The following is a 13,529-nucleotide window of genomic DNA, read 5'->3' as shown; positions in this document are numbered from 1 at the left end:
CGCGTGTGGAGGGTGGTTATGAGGAAAACACATCCGGGTTAAGGTCATAAAGCATGTCCAAAATGGTACAGATAAAACAGCAGTAGAAACAGGCAGGGACAAGGTAACAGCTAGAATAACCTGAATTAACAAGCTAGGCAAAATTATTGGATCTAGCTCCATCTATTACTCTTAACAATAAATTATCAGTTACATTCTGTAATTATATTTTGTCCCACAAAAGATTGCTAGATCAAGGGGTGGATAAATAGATGCCAGACATGATGCAGCTATGAAAAATATCAAGATGGTAGTAGATGATATGAGTCTAACATGTAAATGGAGACTCAATCGGTGCAGACCATGGTAGATAAGTTATATAGTATTAAATGTCTGTTGTCATTGCTGTCAACATAGAAATTAGTGCTGTTTTTTTTGTTTTTTAATGACACATTTTTTTTCCCCGAGACAACTCACTCTGTAGACCAGGCTGGCCTTGAACTCACAGAGATCCACCTGCCTCTGCCTCCCGAGTGCTGGGATTAAAGGCGTGCGCCACCACCACCTGGTGACACATTCTTTTTATTCCAATCAATAGGTGATTTTCCTCAAATAATAGTCATTTTTTTTCCCCTTCAGGAATGGTTCACTGTCATTGAGCATTACCACCGAACCAATGCCACCATTACCGAGCTGGTCATAGGGAACGAATATTACTTCCGGGTCTTCGCTGAAAACATGTGTGGCCTCAGTGAGGACGCGACAATGACTAAGGAAAGTGCTGTGATTGCCAAGGATGGTGAGTTGGAGGTGGACTGACATTCGGAGACCTTGGTTGAGTCACTGGAAAAGAATGAAAGAGGGGGGCCTGGAGAGATGGCTCAGAGTACGAGCTGTTCTTCCAGAGGTCCTGAGTTCAATTCCCAGCCACCACATGGTGGCTCACAGCCATCCGTAATGAGATCTGGTGCCCCCTTCTGGCCTGCAGGCATACATGCGCCTACACTGTATACACAATTTAAAAACAAAAACAAAACAAAACAAAACAAAACATGCATGCACGCCTTTAATCCCAGCACTCGGGAGGCAGAGACAGGCGGATCTCTGTGAGTTCAAAGCCAACCTGGTCTACAGAGCGAGATCCAGGAAAGGCGCAAAGCTACACAGACAAACCCTGTTTTGGAAAAACAAAACAAAAAAAACTTTAAAACAAAAGAGTGAAAGGGGAGATATGGAGACAGGGAATAAGAGTGAGCATATGCTGGGAAATTCTGGTAACAATATTGAAGTAAAATTTCAATTCTACAGGTAATTTTTTCTAGGGGAATTACACTATTATTATAGATTTTACAAATTCGATTCATTCCAGTTTCTGGTCCCTGGGTCTATGCGTGGTGGATGTCAGGCCGATTGGAAAAATTCCCTGGTTTTCTGTTTATTTTCGGTACCTTCAGTGTAGCGTGGCATGAGACTTGCTCTAAAGAAACGGGGAGCTAAATTCCAGCCTTTCATCCAGTCACTCAAGTCTCTCAAGTCCTTCACTGTCATTTTCACATTAGGACACACTTGATCGAGAAACTCGGAAGGACAATTACATCCGCTCAGCACGAGGTTTAGTATCTCATGGCCGCTTAGGCTTCCACCTCAGGTGTGGCTGGCTATAGTGTGTCCCAGTTAGAGTAAATGCCATGTGGTGTTTCCTTGTAATTCTCTGAGTTGAAGGAAGTTTTTTGTTTGTTTGTTTTTTGGTTTTGGGTTCTTTGTTTTGTTTTGTTTTGTTTTCGAGACAGAGTTTCTCTGTGTAGTTTTGGTGCCTGTCCTGGATCTCGCTCTGTAGACCAGGCTGGCCTCGAACTCACAGAGATCCTCCTGCCTCTGCCTCCCGAGTGCTGGGATTGAAGGCATGTGACATCACCACCTGGCAAAGGAAGTTTTACTCATGAGTAAAAATGCCAACTTCTAATTTTTAAACATCTTTCACTACTAATTTTTAAGGTAAAATCTACAAAAATCCAGTATATGAAGACTTTGATTTCACGGAGGCTCCCATGTTTACTCAGCCTTTGGTGAACACCTATGCCATCGCTGGTTATAATGCCACCCTGAACTGCAGCGTCCGAGGAAATCCTAAGGTACTGTGTTTTACTATCAAGTTACTGAAATTTAAGAACTGATTCCAAAACCTCTTTTATATTTGCCTTGTTATAATGGCAAGTAAAGCGATAAACCGGCCTTCCAACTTCTGTGTCTTTCTAGGGTGGGAGGAGTGAAGAAATGTGGGGTCTGTGGATAAATAATTACAACATTTAAATTAGGAGGAACAAACGTGGTATATGTCTTTATTAACTAATAGACAGCCACTAAAGAAATAAAAGTGCAGGAAAGAAGCAAGAAGTAAGCAGAGGGGATATTGCTTTACCTGGAAAAATTCGATGGTAATGTTGACTCATCAAGAGGTCTCTAACACACTTAACAGTCACATGATAATTCAGGTGTTGTTTTTAACAAAATCTCAAATGTTCAGTTTTATCAATAAAGACTCAGGAGCCAGATGCTGGGAAGAAAGCCTGCTCGCTCAGAGAGGCTGAGAAAGCACCCAGCTGACCTTCCTCCGTCCCAGAAAGATCCTTCCACCTGCTGTCTCAAACAACTCTCCCTTCAAACTCCATGTCCCTCCCCTCCACTTCCTGTGCGTCTATCTGTCCTCCTGACTCCCTCCTACTCTCTATGGTTTTTTCTTAATAATTCTATGTTCACTTCCTGTCGGCTGGTTGCTTGCTCCACCTCTTGACCTATAAATTTCATCCTGTTTGCAACATTCAAATAGAAAGGCGTGTGCTAGGGCTGAGCCAAATCACAACTAGAACCAGGTTTTTTCCAGTAACACACCCTCTGGGTTTACAATGTGATCAAATGTCCTGCAACACTCAGCGCAGAGTATAAAATGTGCTCTGCTAAGGGTGCAGAGTGCTAAAACTGGGTGATCACATTCATTGAAAAGGTTCTCAAGTCTCTTGTTGTTGGTGTTTAAAAGCAAGAATTAACAAATGTTGTCCATAGTAGTCTCTATCCCTGGGTGGCACCAAGGGAAAGTACGCTCAAATTTTGAAAACTCTGATAGAATGAAACACAGTAACAGTGGCCTATGTCTGGGCAGAATGGGGTAAGGCAAAGGGAAAAGCCGGGAGCAGCATGGAGGAAGGTGCTGAATTCATGTGTAAGCAGATGTGATGTGGGGACCTCCACCTGGGAATAGGAAATGTTAACTCCGAGTTTAGAAGGAAGGCTCAGGCTAATACTCTCAGCTGGGGAGTCTCAGCGTGGAGGTGCTACACACCGCCCCTTGGAGCTCAAGTTCTGCAAAGGAATAGCATTGAGAAAGGAAGGCAGTAGAAAGCCAAGGACCCAGATGTGAGCCTTCAGGATGGTCTCACTTGAAAGGTGGAGGAAGGGAGAGGGCTGCATAAAAGACAGCAAAGGCTCTGACTGGGATCTGAGGGAGACAGGGTAATAAAGGCAGAGCAGGAGAGAGCAGGTCAAGGCTGAGTATGTTCACAGAGGGAAGGAGTAGGGAGGAAAGTGGGGGAGGTCAATGACTGCAAATGTAGATCAGGGGTCAAGGAGCACACAAGCACCTTCCTGGGTGACTAGAGCTTTGCTGAGCTTGTATTACTCAGCTGGAGCAGATCTCCTACCACTAGACAATAAATACGATGTCAGAGGGGAGGTGATGTGCCACCAGAGCATATGTAACCTATACAGAATTAGAGACTCATTGGGGAAAGAGGAGACAGTCAGATGACCATGGCACTGTTTGGGAATTCTCTGAAAATACCCAGTATATACCTACACTCTGTTACAAATTCCTATCACAAACCTGTAGGTCAATTTTTTTAAATCTAGAAATAATTGTCAAAGAACGTGTATAGTCAAGGCACACAACGTGATTTGATGTGCATTGTGCAATGATTTTCACAATCAAACTAGCACATCCACAAGCACACATGCAAGACATCAGAGGCTTAGAATTCATTTGTCTCCTGACTGAACATTTTGTGCCCGCGTAGATTAATTTGGAACGCAACTTAATCCTTCTTGGGAGATTGCTCTCGAGCTGTCCTCTGCACAGCTAATTCCAGCTTTCTTCTTTAGAGCTACCCCTTCGCTTTCCTTCCAATGGAATAGAATTTAAGTTGAGATAAACAGGACCCAAGTTGTTGTCTACGTCTTAGATGCCCTTTCTTCCTAATCCATGCTTTAAAATCCCCGTCACTGGGTCAGAGGGGCTCTTAACATGCTACATACAAACCCTGGGTCAGGGGGCTCTTAACATGCTACATACAAACCCTGGGTCAGAGGGGCTCTTAACATGCTACATACAAACCCTGGGTCAGAGGGGCTCTTACTATGCGACATACAAACAGGCTTTGACTTGAGTTTCTTCAATCTGGACTTCAGCCCAAAATCACCTGGATGAAAAACAAAGTGGCTATCGTGGATGACCCAAGATACAGGATGTTCAGCAACCAAGGAGTCTGCACCCTGGAGATCCGCAAGCCTAGTCCCTATGATGGGGGCACTTACTGCTGCAAAGCGGTCAACGACCTGGGGACAGTGGAGATCGAGTGCAAACTGGAGGTGAAAGGTATGTCACCTAAGATCTCAGCTGCAGGCTTAAGTGAAAGGATGTGGCGTAAGGAAACTCTCAATGCAAAATCAAGACTACTTGGCAGGATGCTGTGGCGAGGTAGACTCGATGTGGGAAGGAAGGGGTACTTCTACTTGAGCATTCAGGCTGTTTGTTAAGATTCTTGACTGTCTGGGTTAACTTGTTTTAGTATTTTTTTAAAATTCACATTAATTAAAGGAAGATTAATTTCAGTGAAATGTAGGTGGGTAGCACGGTGAGAATGAATGAAGTGAAAAACGGTATTGCTTCGGTGACATAGTCCATCTGTAAATGGAAGCCTGGTGTACGAGCTTGTCTACTGAAACCGCAGTTAAGCAAATCACACTGTTTTTAGTAAGCTGTGAAACTTCGTACATACGAATACATACATACATATATATACACATATGCATACATATGCAGTGTTGTTAATTCAGGGTTTGACATGTGTGTAGGATACAGCATATATGTATTGTAACATTACTAAGGGATTTTTCTTTATAGGCTTATATTCCATTTAAGAAATGTCACAACTAATGTAAACCAAGAAAAACACATAAGGATCTTAGCATAGTCATCTTAATGGCATTTCTTACTAATTGACAAGAGTTTATTTTAAAGTTTATCTTAACAACCAAAACCTGCTTTGGGACACCATGAGATACCAGACAATATGACTCTAATGTGTTTTCACTCATTATTTCATTTCTATCCTCTGATAACCAAAGTGTTTTATTTTCCCTGTCTGTCTATGATAAAACAATTCGACCCTAAAAGTAAAAAAGTTGGCTTTGTAAATATGTATTTTATAGTCATGATAAATGTCTAAGATGTTTTTAAAAGAACCTTTTCCTCCTAAGTTTAGCATAGAGTATAAGAACCTTCTTGAACAATAACATGCTCTTAATACTTTTCTTTCTCTTATGATTTTTGTCCTCAGGTATACGGTAATTCAGAATTAAGTGATAGGAGAAATGTTTCTATGTCATAAGCATAGGGCCTATGATAGTAATAAAAAATTTCACAGCTTACTATTGAGGAAGCCCTTACAAATTTAACCACTACAGTTATCTTTACATGATGATTTAGGCCACACATAACTCATCTGGTTTCTAAACTTCTAGCTTTATTGTTTCAAGGTATCATTATAAATTTCTAACATCATCCAAAAAGCAAAATAAAAAATTATCCTATAGTCATGCCTTGAAAATAACAAAATGTTAAGGGCATAAAATGATAATTTCATAAGTGGTTCAATATCTGGAGCCTTCCACACAGATAAGTGAGATTATGCATGTAAATGTTACAGTTTTTAGAAATGTTATAGTAAATTGAGTAAAGACTGAATTTAATGTTGAGGAAAATGTATTCTTTTGTAAATAAATCATGATAAGGTATCAACTGTGATTTCTTTCCTGATGAAAGCTTTTGGTTCTAAAAACAAAGCTGAGACTGTTTATCATCGGATTGTTACCTGATAAGGGGTTATGTAAATGAATTAAGCTATGTATTAAAAGGTAAGAATGTCAACTGAGAATAAATAAACACGGTCCAAATATTCTAATTCTGCAGTGATATATCAAGGAGTAAATACCCCTGGACAACCAGTCTCCATGGAGGGGCAGCAACAGGTTCAAAGAGTTCATGTCCCACTGGATATTTCCAGTTGTCCGCTCCATTCCTCTTACATGAAAACGCACTTTGCATGTAAAGCTTGAGTTTCTTGTCTGCTTTTAATTGTAATTCTTAGCAGCTCATGGCATACAACGTTTATGCCATGAACGAGGAAGGCAAATTATCCAAGGATATTAATTAATGCAGAACCAATACCTTTTTTCAGAAGACTGAATATCAGACCAGCTGTCCCCATAAACAAAGTCAGAAAGCGGCATTTGAGGAAACCTTCATTTTGTATATGACTATCGAAAAACCCTTTAGAAACAAGGACCTTTACTTAATGTCTTTATTTTTCAAGTGTATAAAGATAGGTTGGTCCTTGAAGATAGTTTCCAGCATAGGGAGTTCGTATTCATGATGAAATTCAGAAACTGAGCGCCTCTCACGTGATAAGCTGTAAAGAGAGCATGCTCTGTGCATTTTTGAAGGACGATACAAAGACAGCTGTGACATTTGGAAACTCTCCCATGTAAGATTTTCCCATCGCAAATTTACTGGTAGGATATCTAACCTATTCACGTATTGGACAGTTTGGAAATCTTTGTGGTATCCAAATTATCTCATATGCTTATGAACTTAAAAGGAAGGAAAAGTCTAGGGCTTATGATAAATATACTACATATAAAAAGTCCTATTGTATGTGTATGACCCACTCTCACTTGGAAGAGCTAAATAAAAAGTTCTTTGGGACTAGGTAAACAACCTGAATTAAACTCCAGTATAGATCTACGCTGAATTTACAGTATCTGCTTTCTGAATGTAGAGGTAATGCCAGCACTAAAGAGAAAATAAAATACCAGAGTTCTTCTTTTGAAGTACTGTAGGCTATAGAACAATCACTGTAGCTTGAGTTTAAGACTTACTTAGACCAGTTACATATAATCAATCCCAACAGAATATTATAAAATACACTAGCTCAGTAGTTATACTTGATAATTTTGCCTTTTGGAATTTCAACATATATATATGAACACTAACATTTTAAAATATTGTCTATGTTTTTCTTTTGTTGAAAAACACGATATATATATGTTGTAGGGAATTTTTTTAAGCTAACAGTTTGGAAGCTCTTACCATAAATATTCACTAGTCAGATTAGCTTTGCCACCTATTCTAGCTAAGTGGTTATGCCTATTATTAATTTTTTTATGTATTAATGACCCTCTTGAAGTGACACCCTTCACTCTATTTTTCCTTTGTCATTCACCCGACTAAGGATTAATGAAATCACCTGATCATAATCGTGACCATAATTTCACCTCCAACATACACTCAACTTTGATGTTAGCACTTTATTAATTCTTACAACTTCTCTCTTCTCTCTCTCTCTTCCTTAGTTGTAGCACAGTAAGGATTTCTGAATGTATATTGCCCTAAGGTAAGCTTTCATATGGCTTTAGCATATGAAGCTTATGAATGTCATAAGCCATACCAGGCCTGTGGAGTATGGCATGATTTCCATTACGTAATCCAATGAAACTAGAGCCTGCTAACTTCGTAGTTGTAATTGGTATTTCTGGATCTTGGCATTAACATCTAATACTGAGACTTCACAACCATTTCTTCTGGACATGCAGCAAGTTGTTGAATGAGGTAGAGCATGAACCAAAGGATTTGATGTAGATGAAATGAGTGGTGAGACCCGTGCATCTGAATTCTTTGCATCAAGGAATGGACATGTATATAAGTGGCATCGTTTCTACCGATATGTGACATGGTTGGTTGTTTTCTTTTTCATTAAGGAGAATGAGTTTCTCAAATTTGCATTAAAGAAGTTTTAAGATTGTCCCAACAGCATGCTGCTTTTGTTTGTTCATAAATTTTTTAGCAAGAAGTAAAGCCTTCATTATAAAGGGTAGGGCAGGCTTTCTGGTTTCGTGGGTTTTCTCTTGAATGACACTTTGATTTTTAAAACACTGTAACAGGAATTCAGAAGGTAGGTATGAAATACTAGTTGGCATTTCTCTCACTTCCAGAAGGTATTAGCTCTAGTTTTTGCAGTTTATAAATGGCCAAAGTTAAAGCAAATATTTTTCTTCTCCACTGGGCTTGAATCAGAATATTCTGTGCTTAATTCAAAAGAACATTAAGGAGTTGGGAAGTGGCTCTCCTGGTGACCTACAGCCTTTCAGTCAGAAGCTTTATATCATTTGGGGAGAACTCTCAAAACCTCTCTAAGAGCAATGCACTCTCAAAGCACTGAGAATTTAAACCAAGATGGAACAACAGTAGGGGATAAATTACTACGGGTTTGCCAGGAACTTGATTTTTTTTTTTTTTTTTTTTTTTTTTTTTGGTCGAGATGCCACGCACTTTAAATTCTAAATGTACAAGAACCAGGAGAAGATTTCAAGTAGGGCCCGAGTGAGTCTTTGTAGCTCATAAGAACAAAAGTGACCCCATTTGCAGGCAGCTAGTCCAGGAGTGTCCTCTGGGTGATCCTTCCCGTGGGTGTTTTTAACTTCTGCTTTCTCCATTTTGTGTTCTCTCTAGGTGGGCTGTCCTTCTGCAGGCTCCTCCTGCAGGGCGTACCTCCAAACATAATCGATTCATATCTGCGAGACTTGCAATCAAGCAATCCTGAGGAATACTGAGGGCTGGGCACTGCCTCTATAAACACCAGTGCTTTGAAATTTGGTTGAAAAGAGAAGGCATTTTCTGGTTTTCCCCCAGACCCTCAAGTGTGGTCATGTTCTCTCCTCCTAACCTTGAAGAAAGAAAGAAAAATATTGTTTGCACAGATTGCTTAATTAAAAATAGCGAACAAAATCTCTTTTTCAGTCACATTTTGTTCATTATCGTATGGCTTCGTTCACTGTACTTTACTAAAAGGCCAGCTGTAGAATAAGGAAAAGCCATTGTCTCAGTTTATAATAGTTTCTCTAAATGCTTTTCTTTCCCAGAGTAAAAACCACAACACAATACACCATAATGGATTCTGAAAACCCATCTTTCTTGATTTGACTTTTCACTGTGTGTCCCAAAGTCGTGGCAAGCATCCTGACACAGCCCCCTGAATACTGGGGTCACCGCTGTGAAACACTAAACTTGGCTTTAATAATTTTTTTCTTTTTTTCCATTTCTTTTTATAAAGATTTATTTATTTATTGTGTATACAGTGTTCTGTCTGCATGTATGCCTGCATGCCAGAAGAGGGCACCAGATCTCATTACAGATGGTTGTGAGCCACCATGTATGTGGTTGCTGGGAATTGAACTCAGGACCCCTGGAAGAGCAGCTAGCACCCTAAACCGCTGAGCCATCTCTCCAGCCCCCTAAATTTTGAGAACTTTCTTTTCTTTGTTTTCTTTTTTGTTTTTTCCCCAAGACAGGGTTTCTCTGTGTCGCTTTGCGCCTTTCCTGGAACTCACTCTGTAGCCCAGGATGGCCTCGAACTCACAGAGATCCGCCTGTCTCTGCCTCCCAAGTACTGGGATTGAAGGCGTGCGCCACCACGGCCCTAATAAATTTTTCTAAATCTACTTTTCTAAATCAAACTTGTTTCACACAGACCAACTTGACACAAGGATCTGTGCCCTCTTGCCCTGTTTAAATTTAATAAACGATGTCTTAACTTTAACTTTCAGGCTTTTTTTTAAAAGAACATGTACCTAGTAAATGGCACATCAATTTGCTGGCATATGCTGAAATGACACAATATTTGCTTATGCATTTGGAGTCGCATTCTCAGACAAAGCTGAGGTAAATGGCTTGGGGCCAGGATGCTACCAAACTTGGGTCTGATTCCCATAATGCCCCTGGGAGAACTTCCTAAGCCCATCCACCTTATTTGCCCAAACAGCCAGTCCTAGTGATAGCTTACTATTTTTTTTTAAAATCGAGTTGTTGTTAAATTCGTATATAACAATTCCTTCATCTTTTCTTCCCCCACCCACTAAAACTTTTTGTTTGTTTGTTTTTTGTTTTTTTTTAAACAGGGTTTCTCTGTGTAGCTTTGGTGCCTTTCCTGGAACTCGAGGCTGGCCTTGAACTCACAGAGATCCACCTGGCTCTGCCTCCCTAGTGCTGGGATTAAAGGCGTGTGCCACCACTGCCTGGCCAACTCCTTAATCTTGTTAGCACTCTTCCTGAGTTCCAGTTAGAGCAGCAGAAGCCACAGTGCCACACCATTATTCTTTATCCTTTTTACATGCTCCCCCCACACCTATTCTGTCTTTTGTCCCCCCAAAGGCTGAGTAAATTGTTGCTTGCCGATGCCACCACAGCATCCTGTAATGATATGTTAAAACATTTCCGCCTCTCCCTTTCCAAATTGTAGTGCGGAGTTGTGAGAGCGGTCGTCTGGACTCGCCAAAGGAAAGATGGATGGTCTAGGTGGTTGCAATGCATCTGGACAGTTCAGGAGGAAACTATTTTATGGTTAAACTATGATGGCTCCCTCTTTGTCTTTCCTGACTGCTTGGTGATGCTGCCTTCCTGGGTATTAGTATTTCTTAGTAGCCTCGCTTTTATACTTCCAATCACTCCAAAACAATAGTTGTCTCTCATTCCCCGAGGCTCCACATGGCGTTTCTTGACTCCTTGTGGGTACCAAAATTTGCAGATGCTCAAGTTTCCTATATTCAAAATGTCAGAGTATTCACATTAATCTACATGCCTCTTTCTGTATACTTCAAATCACCTCTGGACTTCTGCAATACAAAATAAGCAAAAATATTATGCAAATGCTAAGTAAATAGTTGTTACATTATTGTTCATGGAATTATGACAAAGGGAAAAAGTGCCCCCCAAATGTTCAGCACAAACATAATTTTTCTTTGAATATTTTCACTGTCCTAGCAATTGAATGAGGGACATGAAGAGCTGGCTGTCATAATATACAATCCTTATGCAAACATCTGTGTTAATTAGTGTTATGCGTCTGGGTCATTCAGAGATTCACCAGTTTGACCATGGTTACATTTTAACAAAGAGTTTTTTATTCATATATAGGTCTACACCCAGGACTCCCAAACACAGCACCCAGTCTCCTCAGTCAGGGGCTTTTAAGGGCAAAGAACACAGTGACATTCTGTCTACGCACAAGCAGAACGTCATCTGGCGCAAAGCAAGCTTTTGCTCACAGAAGCAGAAACAGCAGTTTTGTTAAAGTTGTACAAGACCAGATGACTACAGAAATTAACACTTAGCAGCCCTCAACATTTAGAAGTCTAATTTTGCTTTATAACTCTCTTAAGCGCAGAAATTTTAAGCTTTTAAACATAAAGTTAGCCATCAACATAATGCCAGCCATCGCATTCCCTGCCTTGAGTTACACCCCTGAGTCAAATCCTTGGCTCTGTCTTGGGTACCTGTTCTTCTAGCTTAGCAATACATTTTTTTTTCCTAATATAGACAGATCTCAGGTTATTTGGAGTCCTAGGTTTTTGAAGTTAATGTCAGCCATTGCTATACCAGTGCCACCTAGAGCAGCTCCTGCTGCTCCTCACTCCATTTGAGGGTGTTGAGAGGAGGGTCGTGCAATTTCCCCTTAACACGGAGGCTGGAAGGGCCTGTGTTCATGCATGTGTTTCCCCCTACTAGATCGTCATAAACATACACCCAGGGGAATGTGGGTAACAAGATACAGAATCTGGGTATGGATGCATCTTCCAAACAGGCAAGCAAGGATGCAACCAGTCAGTACACGCAAATCAAACAGTTTCAACTGGGGAGTAAAGGAAGGAATGTCCACCTGACAAAGTGGTGGCTGGGAGCTAGGAGACATGTACGGCAAGTTTGCATTTGATCTTAAGAGGAGATCTAAACATGTATCCCATGAAGAATGGGGGCGGGGAGGGACGGACATAGCCAGACAAAACAACACTATTACTCTACAACCCATATTAGCCTTATGTTTGGTGGGTTGTCACAAGCCTTGGTGATGGTCCATTTTTCTGCAGCCAAGATGTCACCCATGATGCCCTTGACCTGGAAGTGATGTGTCCGCTGGCTATGGATGCTATCTACCTTGATAGCAGTGGGAGTAGTCAGGATAACAAGGTGTGATCTTTCCCAGTGTGGTCCCAGTTTCCTTGAGACCTAACATTCTAGCCTTTTGTTGAGGATAAAGAGCAATATACTCTCCTCTGTAACTGTTTCTCAGCTGAGATTTAGGATGCAGTCAGAGCCTGTGAAGGCTGGAATGCTAGTCAAGGCAAGGAGGGGATTCAGGCAGTGGGGAGCATTCATCAAAAGCATCTGGTTTTCTAACCAAGCTGAAGAGACAGGGAGCATTCCCATTGGCTGGACTGGTTCACATCAGCTTTCAGCAAGTCCGGGGGCTCATGACTATTCGGAGCGGTTTGTAGTCTGTAGCTGATTCCTGGATGGTGTCTGTCAGCCAAATGGAAATATACTGGGACAGAGATAGACTAGGGACAGAGGTTAAAGCTTAGGAAAATCTTACATCTAGAACGTCCCCCTTGGGAATAACCAGTTGGTGGGGAACTTAGGCTATTGCTTAACAGGAGTGCTTATCTAGAGTCTGTTTGACCTAGGGCAGGTGGATCCACGTTCCAACTCCCTAAAGTTTATATGAGCTTAAAGTTTACAAAAAGAGAACTTTTAGATTTATTAACATTACCACGGTTTGTAATCTATACAAAATTCCAAATTGTTGAAAAAACAGTAGACCCACACCTTTGAGTCATAGTGAAAGCTTTGGGACCCCAAAAATAATTTTGGGTTAAAAGCATTAACACATTTTCCTCTGTCCAGAGGGCCGTATATATATGAGTGTGTGTGTGTGTGTGTGTGTGTGTGTGTGTGTGTGTGTGTGTGTGGTTGTGTGTATATTGGACAGAGACGTTTTTAGCATGATGAGAAGCACCTTTTAGTCTATACTGAGAAAACAATCAAAGGAAGTTTTAAAATTTGAGCTTGTGACTGTAATAGCAGTCGCTGCTTCACCAGACAAGATTAACAGCTTATCAGAATTCCATCAATTAATATGTCAACACTCTGAACCTTTGAAGTCTTAACATCATATATTGTCTCTAAGTTTTATTATTATTTTTTAATGGTTTTCTCAGACCCTTACAACTTGCATAAATCTCAAACCTTTTCCTTTTTCCGTTCAATCATTTACCACGAGACACAAGTGGTTGATTGCTAAGAGCAGTCAGTGCAAAGCAAGTTCTTTCAAACAGAGGAATGGTAAACAATGACATTGACACCTGTGAGTCTGCCCTTCTCACCTAGA

At 40.7% G+C, this 13,529-nt stretch overlaps 1 protein-coding gene across 6 annotated transcripts in view; it reads left to right on the top strand.

Annotated features, from left to right (window-relative positions):
• Mybpc1 (myosin binding protein C1) overlaps positions 1–9,103 on the top strand; it is an 85,687-nt gene extending 76,584 nt beyond the window's left edge. For all 6 annotated transcript variants that reach the window (XM_052753054.1, XM_052753053.1, XM_052753058.1 and 3 more), the window contains 4 exons: positions 619–778; positions 1,975–2,111; positions 4,438–4,624; positions 8,819–9,103. In XM_052753054.1, the coding sequence (XP_052609014.1) occupies positions 619–778; positions 1,975–2,111; positions 4,438–4,624; positions 8,819–8,919 (585 nt within the window). In that variant the 3' untranslated portion in view covers positions 8,920–9,103. The remainder of the gene's footprint in view (positions 1–618; positions 779–1,974; positions 2,112–4,437; positions 4,625–8,818) is intronic.
• The last annotated feature ends 4,426 nt before the right edge of the window (positions 9,104–13,529 follow it).

Source organism: Peromyscus californicus, unplaced genomic scaffold (assembly GCF_007827085.1).
Source record: "Peromyscus californicus insignis strain IS unplaced genomic scaffold, ASM782708v3 Scaffold_24__1_contigs__length_46423439, whole genome shotgun sequence".
In the NCBI taxonomy this organism is placed as follows: domain Eukaryota; kingdom Metazoa; phylum Chordata; class Mammalia; order Rodentia; family Cricetidae; genus Peromyscus; species Peromyscus californicus.
The sequence above is the reverse complement of the archived record's forward strand: the minus strand, read 5'-3'. Positions and strand labels throughout refer to the sequence as shown.